Raw genomic sequence first — 20,441 nt, forward strand, 5'->3', positions numbered from 1 at the left:
ATATTAAAAACATCCGTGACTCATTTTTATGCAAAATGTCTTGCTGATAAGTATCAGCTCTAGCCATCTAGGTGAATAATCAAGTGTCGTTTCTAATATGTCAGTGACTCCTGTCAAGAGTTGTGACCAATTAGAACTCACTCCGGTGAGGAGGTGGCTGCTGGTGTTGCCAGGCAACGGCCACACTTTGAGGCATTTCGATGCTCTTTTAGATTTAACCAGCAGCAAGTCGGAGTGACATTATGATTCTGGCAAAGGAAAGCCGAATTATAACCCAGGATGGGGTAGCCGGGACGAGGAGTGTGTTTTCTTTTAAATGCAAATGGAAAAGGAACATTTTAACTAGAATTTAAACAGTCCATCATTACACCGATTTTAATTAGGAGATTAGGTGTCCGTGGAATACAACTGTGCCACGGGATAATGGTCTCTTGCTGCTAGATAAATACCCAGACATTCTGGAAAATGGGCAACTGGTCAGGCAGGGACAATGTATTTATTTTTGGACCCTGAAGTATTTATTGCCACAGCCACACTTGGTTATAATGACTTTCATTTTTATTGTTCAGAAGGATTAAGAAATAAAAGCAAATATTAAAAATAGACTGCTGCAGGCCAATGCTGCCTGGAGAAAGCTGCTTGCTCCAACATTATTGGAAAACCGTGTTCTGCCTTAGAAGCCCCCGAACGTGGCTGTCTGGTGAGTTTACAGTGGAAATGTAAAGGCCAAGGAAAACTGTGATGATGACTGTGATCCTGCAAAGACTTTTGCTCTGAAATGGTCACAGCTCTGCATTTGCTCGTAAGCTGGCTATATCAACTTAAATTTTTGAAAATGGGAGTCATTCCTGAGTAATATGTCTCCTCCAAGGCAGGAAAGGCCCAGAGGGAATAATAACCGCATCTGCCTCTGACCCGCGTTCGTTATTGACTATGCCGTCCTGACAGAAAACATCTGGATGGAAAGTGAAAAATTGGGCCGATTCTCAGTGCTGGGCAAGATGCCCGCCACCCGTGTGAGTGTGACTTTCTGAACACTGGGTCCCCGGGCACAGCAGTGTGGTTGGCTTGTTTGGTCTGGAGTGACACAGGCCACCCTGACCCCGGGTGAATGAAGAAATGCCCACCGTTTATGTTGGGCTTTGAGGACTGAGAACACACAAGCTGTCGGAGATGATTTGGGCGTTGAGTGTCCCTCCAGAGGTCCATATGTAAAGGCTTGGACCTCAGGGTGGTGGTATGGGGAGGTGCTGGGCCTTTAAGGTGCTGGACCTGAGGTCACTAGGAGCATGCCTCAAAGGGAACTGTGGGACTCTGGTTTCTCTCTCTCCTTCAGTTTGAGATGTGACCATTTGCTCCTACATGCATTCTAGCCATGAAGTGCCACCATCTGTCACCCTCCCTGGAGGCCAAACCAATAGGGTCATTTAATTTTGGACTTTGAACCTGCAAAACTTCAAGCTAAATAACCTTTTGTCTTTATAAGTTAGGCCTGAGTATTTCATTATAGTAACACAAAGCTGACTAATATGCTGCCACATTAGGTTGGGTCTATGGTGCTTTCAATTTGGAAGTTGGCCTCTGCTAGAGGAACTCAAAAATGAGGTTCACCATGGAAGCTGCCTGCAAAGGCCTGGGGCCCAACAGCCTTGTTCCTCTCACTAGCCAATGAAGAAGTTAATTACCCATGTTTTAACTGTTTGAAAATCTATTTTAACCCAGAATAAGCAAAACAGATTTATTTACTAAAGATTTTCCCAAGTCTTTAATGTGCTAAAGCACATGGTGACTCCCAAAGAAGATGGTTTGCAATTATTTCACCAAATTATGTGACCTTGTCATCCTCAATGATTTCAAAATCTTTTCCTTGGTAGTTGTGTTAGCTTTCCATCACTATCACAAAATACTTGAGATAATTAGCTTATAAAGAGAAAATGTTCATTATGCCCCATAGTTTTGGATGTTCCAGTCCATGATCAGTTGGCTCTGTTGCTTTGGGTCTGTGTGGCAGCACGTTGTGGTGGGAATATATGGAGGAGCAAAACCTCTCACCTCGTGGCCAGGGAGCAAAATTGAGGAAGGAAGGGTGCAGTCCTGCAATCCCTCCAAGGGCACACCTTCAATCACCCGAAGACCTCCTGTTAGGCCCACCTTTCCCAGATCTACTACCTCCCAATAGTGTCACCTGTGGGACCAAACCTTTAACACAGAGGAGTACTTTGGGGGACATTCCAAGGTCCAAATCATAGCAATAGTAGTTTGTAACTTGAAGTTCCTTATTACATCAGTACAGTTCAGATGATTTTCACCTTAATGTGTTCTTTTTTTCCTGCTTACAACTAAAGATTACCTGCCATTTTTATGCTGACTCACACAATCTTAGAAAAGTCTCCGGAAGTTATTCTTACGGACTGAATATTTTTCAAATCAGAAGAGCTTAGAGGAATACACAAATATGTGGATTTCACTGTGTTCTCCCTCTTTCAGATGAGCTACAAAATTTAAAAATAAAACACATGCTAACCTGGGTCCTCAGGGGCTCTTGTTATTTACATTTCCCCCTCAAAGAAATATGAATTTAGTTTTGAACTTATTTCCTGAAATAAAATTTATTTACTACCTGATCCATAGAAAAGTTTTACCCAACCCCAGGATTACTTACACATTGCCTTTGACAAGGGATCTAGCCAAAAGACTACCAAATTCTAAATAAATCTCTTTGTTGCCCTTTTCAAAGCATTCATCCCTGGGGTGGGGGGGAGGGAAACTGGCAGGATAATCGGGCAGAATGATCCCTAACAAAAAAAATCAGTGTTTTCCCAGCAATGCTCAGCTATGCTTTCATCCAAACCCCAGTAACTCATCTGTCATCGGACTGTGACAGCAGAGGTCTCTTCTTCCTGAATCAGGTCTGCACCAATCACATTTTCAGAGCTGGCTTCTCTAGCTCTACATATTATCCCTGGTAAAAGTGGAGCCCAAACCCAGTTTCATTTTAACTAAAAATATGGCATAATGACATAAAGCTGATTTTAAAGTAACTCCCATCATCATTGACGGAGGCAGACTAATAGCCACGTAAGTAAAGATGGGGCCATTTAGAGCCTTTGATGCTAATGTCACTTACAGACACAGGTGGACAAGGATATAGCGGCCACAGTTCTAAAGAAAAAGCCTCAGAATTTCAAGGGAAAACAAGCCTCTATCCCAAGAATACACTCTGAAAAAGTCTCAAAACAACGTAAGTCCTCGGAAAGGACTCAAGGGGCTTATATTTCACAGCTACTTCTGGGAAAACTGACTCAGGTACCCACAGCTGAGTACCCGTGGCTCAGCCTCTCTGAGCTGACTCTGATCTCCGTGTCTCATTCTCTTTGTGTCCTTGTGACCTGCTTTCTCTATTTTTATATGTATATACTGTGACCCTCCAAAGAGAAAGCCAATAACTTGCCACATCCTCTTATGTAACTGTTTCTTGATAAAATGATTTCCCTTTTATTTTTTTATCTCAGTCTTGTCATATGCCATTAGTTAGGATAGGTAAAAAGCTTCTTGGGTCTTTGATTTATCATCCATCCATTCAGCAACCATTATGGAGTGCCTGTTATGCACCTATTGTGGGTAGTTAATAGTAAAGAAAAAACCAGAGAAGAGAAAACCTCTGTCCTCCTGAAGCATACATCTAGCAGGATGAGACTCACAATAAAAAAACAATAAATGAGTGAACTACATGGATTGTTAGTGCTACGGGGGAATAAAGCAGGCGAGGGGCGGGGCTGCTGGGGTGGCACCCTGGGCCTCAGAAGCAGTGGGTGTGAGATGGTGAGACAGGGACGGAGAGGAGTCTTTACAACAGATGGCTTCAGCAGGACTCATGCGGGGGACAGGTTCTCAGTCACCCTTAGGCATTGCAGTTCTGTAGGGCTTGGGGTGGCTGCGGTTATATATTTTTTAACAACTGATCTTGATACAGACCTGGGTCCCACAGTGAGAGCCAGTGACCTACAGTCCAAGGCAGCTGGGAGGCTAAAGTCCAAGGAAGTGCCCAGAAACTCACTATGTTGGTGAATGAGGTTGTTGTGGTTTGGATATGAGGTGCCCCCCTAAAGCTCCTTTGTTACGAATATTCAGAGGTGAAATGAGTGGATTGTGAGCCATTGTAACCTAATGAGTCCATCCTCGTTTGAATGACTTAACTGGGTGGTAACTGTAGGCAGGTGGGGGCGGGGCTGGACCAGGTGGGTCCCCAGGGGTGTGCCCTGGAAGGGTGCCTCTACCCTGAGGCCCTTTCCCTCTCCTCTCTCCACTTCCTGGCTGCTAAGAGCTGCCAGCCTTCCTCTGCCACACTCTTCCGCCATGTTGTTCTGCCTCACCTCAGGTCCAGACCAAGAGTTGGCCAACCGTGGACTTGAACCTCTGACACTGTGACCCCAAATAAACCTTGCTTCCTCGAGGTGGTTCTTGTCAGGTGTTTTGGTCACAGTGACAAAAAGCTGCCTAACACAGAGGTTGTCAGGATACTGCTGTGGGGCGCTACCCTCCCTTTTGTCTCCCTTCCACCCATCTTCTCTGCAGGCTAGAAACCACTTCCTGGCACATTCTGCATCCCGTCTACACCATGGCTTAGAATGTTTTATGAGCTTTTTTCGCTGCTGCAACTCAAAGATCCACCAGAACAATTGTAGAGGAGGAAAAGTTTATTTGAGGGCTCACAGTCCATATAAGACTGGCTCCATTCCTTGGGGCTCGAGGTGAGGCGGGAGAGTGTGGTGGAGGGAAGCAGCTCACTTCATGCTCAGGAAGCAGAGAAAGACTCTGCTCTCCAGGTACAAAATATGTACCCCAATGCCACGTCCCAATGCCCCCCCTCCTCCAGCCACCTCATTGCCACTCAGTTAACCCCTATCAGGGGGTTAATTCGCTGATTGGGTTAAGGCTCTTGTAACCCAATCATTTCTCCTCTGGGCCTTCTTGCCTTGTCTCACACGTGAGCTTTTGGGGGACACCACATCTAAGCCACAACAATGACCTCCGTGCTCAGAACCCCAAACCTTCCCCTTCTTAGGCAGAGGGAAGCTGCTGTTGGGGTTCGGAAGCCTCTTTCATAAGCCACTGCTGCACTGGGGCTCAGGGAAGCCTGATGTGTGCTTCAAAAGACCTCCTCTTCAGGGAGGCACTGCCACCTGGGTGGGGTGGGTGAGGGAAGTCCTGGGCACGTGAACTACGGACACGAAGTGCACTCGTGGCTCACACACCTCCAAATCCCACCTCTGTCACCCTTTTGCATTCTGTGTTTCCTCCTGTGTGAGCACAGGGGGCACCTTTGATGACCCCTGGCTTAAGATGCTCTCCCCTTCATGTCCTCCTGGCTTCCATTTCAGACTGTTCTTCCTGAATGTCCCTGGTAGGTTTCTCCTCTGCTCCCCCCTTAAATACAGTTCTTCTCAGAGCCCTTGTCACTTACGGGATGCACTTCCTGGGTGGCCTCACTGTGTCTGTTTCGGGTGATCGTCTTTCCTCCCTTTCTCCCCTGAGCTCCAGGTCCACTAGGCTAAGCTCTCCTCCATGGGTGTCCTGAGAGGCCTCCCGGAAGCTCACACTCACCAGTCCAGCGTCTCAGGAGGTGGGGGAAGTTGACTAGCCCACCCCGGGAGTGGGATTCTTTCCATAGAAACCCAAGGACCTGCATCGAACTCTCTGGGGCAGAAAGACGACTTTCAGTGGAGCTTCAGGTTGACTGGGGTTATGTGTTAAGTAGTGAGGCAGCCCCTAGGGGTGCTGTCTGGGGAGTCGCTTTGCTTTGCCCTCCACCACCGCAGCCCGGCACCTTAGTGCTGTGAACAGATCAGAGGAACTTTATCTTCTGCAACGGATTCAGGCGCTGAGGACTTGGTTTCTGAACCAGCAGATGCTTTGGATCTCGGGAGCAGGAGCACTGCATTGGTTTGGGCAATGACAGTGGGTCATTTTCTGGAGTTTTTCCTGTAAGGTGCTGAGGAAACCTAGACCCCATCAGACTCCTTCATCAACGAATCAGAGCTCAAGATGAGATAAGTTTTCCCCTGAACTAACTTATTTCCTCTCTCCCTGTCTCCCCCTCTCCCCCTCTCCCCTTCTTCCTCATGCCCTCTATCAGCTTCTTTTTAACACAATGAGGAACATCTATAGTGCTGTGAAGTCATTGCTTATTGACGAATGAAGACGTCATGCTTGAGCTGGTGCCGTCAGCCCTAGGTCACCCTCCCCCCACCCAACCTTTCCGTTCCCTCACTGTTTTAGTGGTGGGATTTGATACAGGTGGTGTGGAACAGTGGTCATTTTTAAAAAAAACAGTCCCTTCCTTCAAACAAATTCTTCCATGGGACCTCAACAGATAAGAGATAAACGTGGAGCAGGATTAATCGCCCCAGTGAACGCAGAGGTTCCTTCCCCTCCTCTCCTCTCGTGGGAAGTTTCTAGTGATGGTGTTGCTTGGTGCTGGTTCTCTATTAGCCTCACCTGGGAGCCGGAGAAGCTCCTGGAGTCGGGGCTGCCTCTCAAACCCAACCAATCCAATCTGAATATCTAGGAGGGGGACCTGGGCAACAGTGGGCTTCCAAGCTCCCCAGGTGACCGCAATGGGCCCCCCGTGGCCCAGGATGGCTGTTCCTTGCTGTACCCTCTTATCCAATTGAGCCTGGGAAGAAGGAACTGAGCATGTGTGGCCCCGGGGCTCCCCCACCCCGACACGGGTAGCGGCTACAGTGGACCCATTCTGGATGAAGGATCCGCAAACCCACCAGATCACAGGGGGCTGCATTCACTCAGTTAAGGTGAGTAGGGAAGGAGGGCATTCGATTTCCTCTGCCTGAAACCTGTTTCCATACCTCAGTCAGCTCCAAACCTAGGCTGGAAAGGGAGAAGCGGGCTGTGACCCCTCAGCTTCCAGAGGCCCAAGGACTCCACTGCCTCTCTCTGCAGACTGCCCGCCTCCCGACAGTGGGAGGGGGGCTTCAACCCTCCTAGGTCAGAGAGGCAGCCACACGGATGTAATGTGAGTCTAGCCCTGGCTCTGCTACTCGCCAGCTGTGTGATCAGAGCACTCGCTCTGTCCATGCCTCCGTCTCCTCCTGGGTAAAACAGGGATGGCAAGGACAGTTGTATCCACCTCACAGGGATGTGGTGAGCATAAGAGTGTCCATAAACATGGGATCCCTTGGAGTGGTGCAGGATCCACTCAGCTGGTGAGTGAGAGCTAGTGGGACAAATGGCCCATGTTCTGCCCCCAAGCGTCAGAGGCTGCTCATGAAAATGCAAATCAAATTTTCATGATTCACGCCTGTAATCCCAGCAGCTCAGGAGGCTGAGGCAGGAAGATCGAGAGTTCAAAGCCAGCCTCAGCAATTTAGTGAGACCCTAAGCAACTCAGTGAGACCCTGCCTCTAAATAAAATATAAAATAGGGCGGGGGATATGACTCAGGGGTTGAGTGCCCCTGAGTTCAATCCCTGATACCCACCCCCTCCAAAAAAAAAAAAAAAAAAAAGAAAAACAACTTCATTGAAAACTGTCAGGCTCACTAGTTCCTGAGTGTGTTTAATTGCATAGGAGGAAGTGGGGAGCCCTCTCTCTTTGGGGGGATTTCAGATTCATAGTAATTCAGTCAGGGCCCTGTGGCTGAGCATCTTCAGACTGAGCTAAGAGGAGCTTTAATGTGTTAAACTGAAGACAGGCTACTCCAAACCCAGTGTTCTAGAACAGCCACAGCGATGGCTGAGTCCCAGGGCCCTCCAGCCAAACTGAGGAAGGTCACTTGCTTTGGAGCTGCCCCGGATCTGGAGTCAGTTTGGGAAGCCCAATCGCTACCCCACATCAAAAGGGTCCGAGTTAATGCAGAAATCTCAATAACAGACACCAAAGCCAGACTAGTGATCCAGTCAGACCAGCAATCCCTCAGGCTCAGACAAAAATCCCAGGACCAGGGGCAGGCGTTAATGAGTTGCCTGAGAGGTTCATGAAGACCCGGGCCTTTGGATGCACAGCTGGTAGGGAAGAGCAGCATTGGGCTGGGAAAGGAGAGCACCCAGTGGAGTCCACTTGTCCCTCTGTCTTGGCTGCCCACCTAGAGTTCTGCCAGGAAACTTCTCCATCCTCCTCCCCCAGAATCCTTGGCCCTCGCCTCCCTACGATGTGATCCAGCACCCGCCTTTGATTCAGGCTGTTGTCTACTTCCTTGCTCTGTGAGTGTGCTTGCTGTTCGTTGGGGGATTGGGCTGTTTGAAGCCACACACCAGGACCTCACCCCAGACCTCCTGAAGCAGAATCTGCATGTTAACAGGCTCCCCCGGGATCCATTGTACATGGGAGTATGAGAAGCACTCACTGTTCACTGATGGATTTACGGCAGCTGGGGATGCGGGAGGCTGGGGAGATGGAAGACGCATAGCACAGTATCCTGAGCTTTCTCATGAAAGAGGGACGTGAAGGCCACAGTGAGTAGGGCATTTGGATGTGCCACCTGGGCCGGCGATGCGACCTGATCGGGCGGGCTCTCTACTATTTGGAGGGAGAAGCCCATTCCTCAGGGGAAGAGAGGGGCATTTCCTGTGTCTTACCTCATTCAGCTTCGCAGGACTGAAAGCAGGAGTCAGGACGCCTCTGATCTCTTCCCATCTTTTGTCACGTAAGAACAGAATGCTGTTGGCTACCAACTTGGGCTCCAACCCTGTGGCCTGTTGGAAAGCAACAAGCAGAGGGTTAGGACCCAGGGAGTCAAGGCCACCTTGGTGGCAATACAAGTTCACGGTAAACACGCTGGTTAAAATTCATCAGTGACCAACGCTTAGAAGGTTTCCCTTGCAAGGATACGGAAGACAAGTCTAAGTGCTCGTGGACGATGATCTAAGATCCACAGCTGAGGCCCAGGGGCACGGGTGGCAAGGTCTGCCGACCCAGATCTGCCCTGTCACAGGGTGGTCATCACCATAGAAGTAGCTCAGTGGCCCCTGTGTCCTGCTGCTCTCTGCTGAGGAGGTCCTCTGAGGATAAACATGGTGGTCTTCCTGGAGATGTGTCAGATTGAGGTTCATGTCTGAGCTTCATGGAAAAGGATTTTGTGGGCTGTGTCCATTGGGCCCAGAGTCGGCAGACTCATGTGTCTGGATCCTTGAGGAATGGATGAGGGAAGAGGGGAGGGGAGGAAGGAGGGCCCTCCAGAAACATGTCTGCCGCAGTGTGTCTGTTCCAACATTCATTCATTTATTTCCTCAATCAACAAATATCTGCTGAATGCCAAATGTGTTATAGACTGAATTGTGTCCCCCACAAAAAAACTTCACTACTGAAGTCCTGATCCCCAGAACGTTAGAATGAGACTAGGTTTGGACATAGGGCCCTTTAAAAAGGTTGTTGAAGTAAAATAATTCGGGTGGGTCCTAATCCAATATAAGATCCTTATAAGAAGAGAAAAATCAAGACATGGACATGCGCAGAGGGAAGAGATGGAGGGCACAGGGAGAAGATGGCTGTCCCCAAGGGGAGACGTCACCGATGACACCAACCCTGCCCACACCCTGCTCTCAGACTTCCAGCCTCCAGAATCGTGAGGAAATGAGTGTCCGCTGTGTGAGTCCCCCACTTTGTCTGTGGGAGTCTGTTCTGTCCTCTAGCAAACTCAGACCAGCTTCCAGAAGCTGCGTAGACTGAGCTGAATCCAAAAGACGTTGCTTTGGCCCTTGTGGGGAGGTTGGTCTAGTGGAGAAGTAGAGAGAAAGCTCATAAACCAAGAAATAGATATTATCACAGCTCAGGAGAAAGAGGACATTATGAAGGAAAGAGGGTGGGGGGGGGGCAGGGCCAGGAAGGCTCTCTGAGGAGGAACCCTGGAAGCTGAGGCCCCAAGCCTGCCAAGGGGTCTGGGGACTCCTTATCCCTTCTCCCAGGCCATTCATTCCTTGCTAAAGCCAGCTGCCCCCCAGTCGTCATAGACGGAGGCCCCACTCTTGGCTGGAGTGTCCCAGCCCAGGGACTGCAGGGGAAATGCAGGCCCCAGCCCTCTTCAGAACCACGTGGTGCTGTACGGTTCCGCTATTTCTGTCCACTGTTTTAATTATAGTTGAAACATGAAGCCAGCCATCATAATTCAAAAGCCTTGTAAAAACTCCTATTTAGAGGAAAATTATAATTTTCTGATAAAATATGAACACTCAAAATAAGCCATAAAACATAACTGCAAAGTATCTAGAGGATTTAATTATATATTAGAACCAAGTAGCTGGATATTTTTCTGCCGAGGAATACCTCTCTATATTTAGAATGAAATTCTTTAGGAGTGCTGTGGCCACTAAATTATGGTTTTATGGAATTTTTGGAACCTAATCTGTTTGTTTAGGTTCCAGAGTCAAAGGAGGAAATCAGACATTATGTGTATTTATAGAGTGGCGAAGCCCCCTCCTGCCACACTGAGAAGACATTTCACTAGAAGGAAGGCGGATGGGGGTTTGTGTGGCTCTGAAGAGACAGAATAAATTAGAGATAAGAGTCAAGATTGATTGGATTTGGATCCGTCCTTAACACCTGGGGATTGGATCCGTGCTATTTTTTATCTTGTACCTGAAGGACAAATCTCAGCCTCCGTGTGATATGTCATCACGCCCCTCAGACACCTCCCTCGCCAGGCCCTGCTCCCTCCTGGCCTAGAGGCTCTTTCAGAACCCCCATTTTTTGATGGCAAAGTCTGGGGGCAGTGATTATTGTAATGCTTCATTTCTAGATGTCAGATTGGAAGAAGGAGACCAGCAATTTAGTCATTTCAAAAAGGCTATCAGATGGCAAGAGGACATTAAATAATGTAGAGTGTGTGAGTATGTGTGTGTGTGTACACACGCTCATGCACTCACACGTGTGTTTGGGTTGCTGGGTGACCCTGAGGGGCAGAATCGGGTTTACTAGTGGAAGCTGGCAGGGGCTTGGGGGATTGATAGCTCATCTAGAGAACTGTCCCACTAGTCAAAAGCCAGAATTATTCACTCTGCTCTCAGACTTCCAGCCTCCAGAATTGTGAGGAAATGAACTTCTGTTGTGTGAGTCCCCCAGTCTGTGGGAGTCTGTTCTGGCCTCTAGCAAACTCAGACCAGTTTCCAGAAGCTGCGTAGACAGAGTTGAATCCAAAAGACATTGCTTTGGCCTTGTGGGGAGGTTGGTCTAGTGGAGAAGTAGAGAGAAAGCTCATAAACCAACAAATAGATATCATAACTTAGGAGAAAGAGGACATTATGAAGGAAAGAGGGTGTGGGGGAGCAGGGCCAGGAAGGCTCTCTGAGGAGGAACCCTGGAAGCTGAGGCCCCAAGCCTGCCTTGTGCCACCAGGGCCATGCACCACTCATGGACACCATGCAGGAAGTTTGAGCTTTGGAGGGATTGGATCTAAGTCATCCAGAACTCTTCCACCCACAGACTTCATCTCCAGAACAACACATCAGACATTTTAAAGAGTTAGTTTACACATAGTTTTTTAAAATTGTGCCTAATGTGGTGGTGCACACCTGTAATCCCAGAAACTCAGGAGGCTGAGGCAGGAGAATCGCAAGTTCAAAGCCAACTATTTAGTGAGACTGCGTATCAAAACAGAAAAATAAAAAGTGCTGGGGGTATAGCTCCGTGGTAGAGTACCCCTGGGTTCAACCCATAGTATAGCAAAAAGAAAAAAAAACTGTGGCAAAATATACATAGCATAGAATTTCCTGTCTTAACCATTTCTTAGCGTGCAGTTCAGTAGTATAAAGTGCATTCCCATTTTTGTGCAGCCGTCACCACTATCTGTTTACAGAGTTCTTTTCATCTGCAAATCTGAAACTCTGTACCTGGGAGACAACCCTTCCCTCCATCTGCCAAGCCCTGTCTCCATATGTGCTAAGCAATACCTTGAAAGGTACCAGACTTTCCCTGCAGGAGAGAGGAGCAGACTGGGGAGTTTGACAGGGCAGGACTGAGTGCTGGGCCGAAATGGGACTCTGGGTCTTGGGAAAAGAGATCTGGGGACACAGGGCTTTCTAGACCCCACCTGACAGCCTGAGCTGCTGTGTTCCAGTCTTAGCGAAGGTGTCTCCAATCTCTCTCTAAGGCAGAATCTGTCATGAGATCAGTGTAGTGGGTGGTGAAAAGAAAGAATCAAGAAATAGACTAGAAACTACAGGACTAGGAGTGTGGCTGTGTGGTAGAGCGCTCGCCTAGCATGAAGCTCAGTTCCCAGGACTGCGGTGGGGGAGGAGAACTTTACAAAGTAAGGGTCTGTATTTTATCATTGAGCACATGTAACATACGTGTGTGTGTGCGTGTGTGTGTGTGTTTTCTGTTATTCTGCATCAACATGGGAGATACAGTTCTTCTAGTAAGTCACGGTTGAAATGTTTGAAAGACCCATTCCAACCCAGACCACACAACCATGAGTCATCTCCTCCCAACTAAAATCCCATCAGTCACAGCTTGGAAATCTCTGCTGGGCTACTGCCTCCATCCCCACAGCCACTGCCCTGGCTGAGGTCACCATTACCTGAGCCCCTGATTTCCTTGCCTCCAGCCTGATCCCACCTTTCCACTCTCCACATTGTAGGGGGAATACTCCTTTTATCTATCTATCTATCTATCTATCTATTTTTTTTTTAATTTTTATTTTGGACTGTGTATCTCACTAAGTTGTTTAGGGTCTCACTAAGTTGTGGAGACCAGCTTTGAACTTGTGATCCTCCTGCCTCAGCCTCCAAACAGACACTTGCTACCATGTCCAGCTGTAGTGGGATCTCTCTAGAATAGGAAAGTTGATCTCATGGAAGTTGAGAGTAGAATGGTGGTTTCAGGCGGCTGGGGGAGGAGATGGGGAGGTAGAGATGGGAGAGGTTGATCAGCCGGTGTTGGTTAGGAGCAAGAAGCTCTGGGGTGAACCTGGATAACCATTATGGACTGTGTATCTCAAAAAGCTAGAAGAAAGGCTCGTGAATACTTCTACTGTGGAGACATGATAAATGTTGGAGGAAACAGACCTTTTGAACCTGGTTTACACATTAGATAGTGTATACATGTACCCAGTATCACATGGTGCCCTATTGTTATGCAAAATTTTAATGACTCAGTTAAAAGATAAAAATACAAATCTACCCTGGTACCATCTTCTTGTGCAAATTCCCTAACTGGGTTTATAAGGCCTGGCATGCTCTTGCCAATTCCTCACCCTCTCCAAGCACAAGGCAGACTCGGTGCTTTATAGTAATAGTCTGGAGATGGTATGGAACTTTCTGGAAGCCCGGGCTGTACTTTCTAACCCCAGACTTGAGCAGGATAAGGCAGAAGTAACAACAGGCCTAGATTCAGACCCCTGGGTTCAAGTCTTGGCTCTGTGTGACCTTTAAAACTGACCTTTCTGGGCCTCAGTTTCCCAATCTGTAACTTGGAGATGATAATGTGCCCACCTCTCAGGATGATGGTGAGGCTTCTCACCAAAATATTTATTGAGAGCCAGGCCCTGATATAGGTACTTAGGATACATTTGTGAACATGATGAAGTTTTTTGGTCCTTGCTAATTCTAGTGGGAAAAGGCAGACAGATACAGAAGAAGTAACTTGAAGGGTCAGATGTGGCATTAAAGCAAAGGGTCAGGACTGGGCTCTTGGAGGAGGTGAGATTTGAGCCAATGATACAAGGAGCTGGGTAGAGGGAAGTCCAGCTCCAGGCAGGGGACCACGATGGCAAAGATACTAAGGAACTCAAGAAGCCCGTGAGGCTAGAGTGGAGAGATTGACGGGGGTGGAGAGGTCACAGGGGCTGTGTGTGGAGGGCCTCGGGGGCCCAGGTAGAAATTTTACTCTACTCTGTATGACACAGGAGGCAGTGCAGATTTTTGAACAGAGCTGTATCTTGAGTTGACCTGTATTTTAAGGATTCAATCTGCTTTGATGTTGAGAATAGTCTGTGGGGACCCAGGATGGAGGTGGGTCCAGCCATTCAGAGGAGCCCAGGGTTCTGGCTGTGGATGGGGTGAAGCAGTTAGATTTGGCAGGCTTCAGAAGGCAGGATTTCCTAATGGATTGGGCGTGGGGTGGGGGAACAACGCGAGTCAGCGGGGACCATGAGCTTTGAGTTCTGACATTTGAATTGTTCAGAGCCATCCCCGGCGCACAGGTCTGAGATTGCTTTCTATTGTTCTGTTGGTACCTCGACCACACTGTCTTCTCTCTAGGGTCGGCGTCTCCTTACAAGCTCTTTGCTCTATACCTCGAGTTCTCCATCCCTCTGGCCCCTTCCTCCTCTGCCTGCTGACTCCGATTTACATTATGAAACGTCTCAGGAAACACCTCGGAGGGAAGCCCCGTTGCCCGGACCTCACTGCCAAGCCCCGTACAAATAGCATCCCACTCTCATTTTCCAAAGATTATTTTTAAAACGTGGTTTTTAGGAGTCAGTGCGAGTTCACTAGCAGCAAGTAGTGCCAAAGTAACCTCATTCTTTTTTTCTTTCATGGAGCGACAGATCTATAGATGTGGGAAAGAAAACATTTTATGATTTCCAAGGACATTCTTATGGAGCAGGAAGAGAAATAATGGGTGGGTAAATAACTCCTTTGGGCGGTTTCAGAGCTGGTAGAACAACCAAAGACAAATAAAACTATCAATCTGGAAACAAATAGAGAACCCCAGGCTTCTACACTTAACTCAGTCCAATCAAATATTTTATTTGTTATTTTCATAGTAAACTTCTGATTTGCAGAAATCACAGCTGGAAGATTAACACTCCCTGGATCACAATTTAACATGAGACTGGACCATCCCAGAAGCCAGCATAAGCTGATTCCAAAATCTGACAAAAGCTTATTAGAATGAAAAACTATAGGTCAATGTTTCTCATGAACATAGATGCAAACATTTTAAAGAAAATATTAGCTTATGTAATCCAGTGATCCTTTAACAGAGTCATTCATCCAGACCCCATGGGACTCATTTCACGAATGTAACTTTTGAAAAGCAATCAATGCAACTAGCTGCATCAATAGTAAAGGAGAAAACATAATCTCATCAGATGCAGAAAAGATAGTTGCTAAAATTCAACACTTATCCACGATAATGACTCTTGGTGGATTATGAATATAAGTGAACTTTCCCAACCTGATGAATGATATTCACAAAACAAATTCTAGCTGAAATCACACTCAATAGGGAAACACCCAACACTTCTCAAGTTTGGAAGCAAGACAAGTGTGTCCCTTATCAACTTCTAGTTGACTTTGTAGAAATGCAAGAAGGCAAGAAAAAGACAAGAAGTATGTAAAAATTGGAAGGGAAGAAATAAAGCTAGTTATTAATAGATGACATGATTATATAACATGGAAGACCCGAGAACTAATTACAAGTAAATATTATAATTAATATTGAGATTAATAAGATTGTTGAGTACAAGTTCTGTTTTATTTCTACACTTGGAAAACAAAATTGGAGCACAGAAGATATTCTGTGTCTTGACGTGAGTTGTGGTCACGTGAGTGCTGCATACACAAAGTGCATTGGGTTTAGGATTTGTGTATGGAGGTGATCTCAATTTTAAAAAATACTAAATCATAAACCTTTCCTTTGGATGGACTTGAATGCTGGATGAACACCAACAAGATAAATAGACGTAACTAGAAGGCTTCATGCCTTACAATAACTCACATTAAAAAGACCTGGGAGCCTCAACTGACCACAAGCTGGTTGGACTGTGTTGGGATATCCATGTTAGGGACAGAGGAAGCCTTGCCTACTGAACCAACAGGACAGTGCCTGGTGATGTGTGATAGGATTAGACCATGTGGTCTAGGGGATGGTTTTCAGACAGGGATGCATTTTAGAAGGAAAGGGAAGGAGAACAGAGGGAATGCAAAGTCCCTGGGAGTGAGGGCAGGGCGGTGAGGGAGGTGACTGTGATCACAAGGTCTTTCCCTCTGTTGACAGGGGTGGAGTTAGAGCTGGCAGTGGGAGGGGACAGAAAACCCCAGCAAAAGGACCCCTCTGTCCTCACTTGCTCTGATCCAAATTGCCATGCCTTGGACATTCAGAAAGACGAACGTTTAGAGGACATGGATGAGCTTCACAACTGAAACCCTGGACTACAGCCTCGGGTGCTCCCTGGCAATCATGGCCACAGCTGGACAGCTGCCACTTTCAACAGGGGCTCGCCAAGGCCTTGGGAACCCGTGACATCACCAAGGCAGCCTTGAGCTGGGTTGCTGCATTTTATGTTTGGTGGTTTCCAAGTTCAGCTCTGAATAGTATCTGTCTGTTACCGAGCTGTGAACATTTATGGAGTCCTACTATCTCCAGAGGCTGGCCCATAGTAGGGCTCAAGACAGAGAATGGCAACTCACAGTTCACTTGCAGGGAATGGGGTGGTTTATGACCAACACTTGTCAATATTACAGCTCACCAAGTGCTTTTTACCTTACGGCATGAACTCTTGGGTGATTCTGATTCTATCAGTATCCTGATAAACAGCTTAGTTGTGGCCTGTGGCTCAACTACTAAGATCCCCTTGGACAGATAAACATGTTTGTCCTTTCAATTAAGATCCCTGTTTTCTTATTAGGCCAGCCAAGGATAAACTTTCAACTTTGAAGAGTCACATAGTCCCGAGGAGCAAATTATTAAGGAAAACCCACACCTCGCATACCATGCTTGCATGAAGATCACTTCTGGGTGTTTGTGGGCTAACCTGGTGCCCCTCAGCTCGCTTGGCACAGCTGCACAAGACCCACAGACTCTTCCCAGAGTGCTACAAGATGCGTTGCTGCAGTTCTGCTCTAACTCAGGATGTATATTATCGTGGCCAAGGATCAAGGGGCAACATGCCTTATGGAGCTGTAGCCAGAAACAGTTTCCCTGTGTTCTGAAACATGCAAGAACCTTCCCTGGAGACATGAATGACCTCCGGGACGCATTGACAGGGTGGAGGACAGGTCTCCAATGGCACATAGAACTGAGGGTACCAGGAAAGCAGAGCAAGGGACACTGTGACACTGGTAAATGTTCCCAACTCATTCATTGTTAAGTTTGTCAATTCAGCTGCAGACGTGTTAATATCAGATAGGATGCATGATCTCCAAATCTCTGTGCTCCACTGTTCCTGATGTCCTTTCTGATTCCCACACAGCCCTGCACACCCATGAAGCCACTGAATAGCCTGCCTCCTCCTCACCAGGTGTGGGAAACATCTGGCACTGCCCCTCACTAGATTATGATCAATTAAATCTCAGAACGATACGTCACTTGAATTATCCTAAATTCTATGCTTGAGGCTATTTTCAATTTATGACGGTTACTACCTGGCTATACAAAGATGGAATCAAGTAGCGCTTATATTTTGGTGCTTTGAAATAACAAAGATGTTCCTTTTACTAAAAATGATGCAGACATTTAAGAATAAAATACTAAAAATAAAAATAGTAAAGGTTTCCCTCTGCTCTCACAGTGGATCATTTTCATTCATTCTCCGTGCCCATAGAAAATGGTCCCAGAAATTACATAACCTTCCTTTTCCCGCTTTCAACTGGGACCCAAAAGAGCAGCCACTGAGTCAGCTGTGAGGTGTGTCCACAGCTCAAGGGGCCAGGCACGTGGCAGGTAAAAAGCAAGCTCGGGCTCCATCTGCCAAGGTGGTTCCGGCCGATGGAAGGGGCCTCTTCTCACCTGGTTGAAGGCGCAGGACAGACTATGGCAGCCCTTCCTGAGAGTTCCAAGTGAGTTCCTGCCTTTCCATGAGATCCACTCCGACAGCGAGCGCCCTTCTTGAGTGGGGGTGGGAGTCAGGGGCTCATGAACTCTTCTGTGGAAACTCTTCAACAGATCTTGGTAGAGTTCCTTGCCAGAGCAGTGTCAGAGAAGGGTAAGGGTGTCCCTGATGGGACATCTGTCATGCTCGGCTGGAAAGACATTCCCTTGGGGGAAGCAGGGGGCGCTTGGCTCTGCATTTGAAGCTTAAAATGGCCCCCTGGGAGGCTGGGGAGACTCTGGTGACCTGTAAGTTCTGACTGCCACATGCCACGTGATCAGGGACCAAACTGACCTCAGTGAGTAGCTACTCACGTTTTACACAGGAGGAAATTGAGGCTCAGAGAGGTTAAAGGACTGGTTGAAAGTCACACGGCTAATCATAGGTAGAAAATGTGGAATCTGATTTAATTTCTTTTAAGGCTTTTCACCATATTGCTGGGCCCAGGGTTAGAAGAAGAGCAAATGGAAAGAAAAGGGATGTTACATAAAGGAGACTGGGCATGGAAGAGGGAGGGATGGGACTTACTGTCCCAGTGCCTTGACATTCATGGAATGTTCAGGAACACAACCACTTGGAGACCAGTATTGCTTCTATGGCTTATTTACTATTCTCACTCCAAACTCTAGATATTAATCTCCTGGTGTACACACTTATTTCTACTTCTGTCACCATAAGTGAAGGCAAGAAGACATAAATGTAAGAACAAGATTTTACTTATTTCTTTTTAAAAAAATGTAAAGTTGACTTCCCGCTGAACCAACAGCCTAGTAAGACATAAAATTATGAAATCATTTTCAACAAGATTTTTAAATTAAGAAAAAAGTTCTGCAAGGCAGAGAGAAGAACACCTGAACATTCACAATCAATGCCACTCAGCACTATTCATTCCTGCGAGCCCAAGGCTTCACAAGGCACGCAGTTCCTTTCAAGCCGGTTCAAGTTCAGACCCCCCTATCATGTTCAAAACTCGCAGCTCAGTGTGTTTTACAGATCAAATGCAATCCCATGGATCTGACTTCTCCAGGACTAACCGCATTCAGCCATGAGCAAAGCAGGAGAAAGGGGAGGCCCACGGGCAGGGGACAGGCAAGCCACTGTGGCTGACATTTGGGACTTGCAGTGGGCAACCCATCCTGGGACCAGAAGCTTCCTGCTCAGGCTGGAGAGTTTCCTGTGCATCACAAAACATTCCACGTGCATCAGAGAGATCTGCCTCAAAGGGAGGTGGCACATCTGCAATCCCAGATGCTCAGGAGGCTGAGGTAGGAGGACCCAAGTTCAAGGCCACCCTGGTAAGACGGTCTCAAAATAAAAACATTTTAAAAGGGATGAGGATGTATCCCAGTGGCAGAGTGCTTGCCCAGCAAGTGTATGGCGCCAGATTTAATCCCCAGTCCAAAAAGAGAGAGAGAGATGGAGGTGTCAGTTAGGCAAGTGGCAGTTCCGTTTCCCTGCTCTCTGCCGACTGGTGGAGCTTCCAGGTAGAACTTCTGCCTCACTTAGAGCTGCAGACCTAGAGCCTGACTTGACCTTTCTCAAAAAATACAGCATCCAAAAAGCTTCCCAGATTTGCCTGGAGTTCCAAGAGCTTCCCTAGATCATACGCAGCAAACTTCTCACGTCCTAAACCTTACAGCACATGTCTGAACGGCTGCATGTCTTCATTTACTCACTGTTTCAGTTAAAGGAAAGGGGAACAGGAACTCTAGATGGTGCCAGTTATAGGCACAGGGACAAGTTAAAAAGGGGCAATTTTACGGCAAACCTGCTGATGTCCCGCCTCTTCTCAGCAGATGCCAGCAGGCAGGTCCCTGAGGCCCCAGCACGGGTGGGTCTGATCCACCCATAGCTCTAAATGGACTTTTCCTTATTGATGAAGCCCCTGTGCTTCTGTGGACCAGGGTGTTGCTGCAGGTGCACAGGGTAACCAGGTCTCCGGCGACTCATTTGCCTGCTAACTTTAGCCATCTTTGCCAAGGCCAAGGGGGTTGTGGTTCCAAAGTGACTCATCCTTAGATTTTGACAGTCATGTGGTGAGGGGATGAAGCAGGCCTTTGACAGGCTAAACGGAGGGCATCCAGGCCCCTGGGTGCTTACGGCTCTGGATAAAGCCACTCACCAAACTCAACACGGGCTTTAGATGTAATGCTTGTGAGTAGCCTGATCCATGCCTGAAGAAGTGACCTCTGTTATGGATAAGGACCTGAGGGCTTGTACTCACCCACCCCCTCCACACACACATACAACTACCCTCTCCTTCCATCTCCACTCCCATCTAAGCAGCTGATCCATTCTTTGTGCCGCCATTTTGGTTCAGAGCTCATAGACCCAAGGCAGCAGGTCTCAAGACTGGACAGGTGCATGGCTTCCATGTCCCCCTCCCCCATCCAAATAGAATGAAAATGGGCTAAAGACAGCCTACCCCTTATCATCCTTCCCACGCTTCCCCAACTCCAGGCCTTGATGGGAGGCCAAGAATAGGGTGCGCTGCTACTGGTTATAGTAGTTTCTGCTGAGTCACATGGACCCTGTTCCAGTTTCCACAGATATTTAAACAAAAATAACAATAACAACAAAAAGACCCTCATGACGTCCAGTGCCTCAGAGCAAAAAAAAAAAAAAAGAAAAAAGCTAATTAGAAACATGGAAGTGAAAATATTCAAGTCCTAAGG

The 20,441-nt window shown here is 47.4% G+C and overlaps 1 protein-coding gene across 1 annotated transcript in view; it reads right to left on the bottom strand.

Moving 5' to 3' along the window:
* Tbxas1 (thromboxane A synthase 1) overlaps positions 1-20,441 on the bottom strand; it is a 154,564-nt gene that overhangs the window by 67,615 nt on the left and 66,508 nt on the right. The window contains exon 5 of the mRNA XM_015493771.2: positions 8,594-8,710. Coding sequence (XP_015349257.1) covers positions 8,594-8,710 — 117 coding nt within the window. The remainder of the gene's footprint in view (positions 1-8,593; positions 8,711-20,441) is intronic.

This window comes from Marmota marmota, unplaced genomic scaffold (genome assembly GCF_001458135.2).
Source record: "Marmota marmota marmota unplaced genomic scaffold, marMar, whole genome shotgun sequence".
Lineage (NCBI taxonomy): Eukaryota > Metazoa > Chordata > Mammalia > Rodentia > Sciuridae > Marmota > Marmota marmota.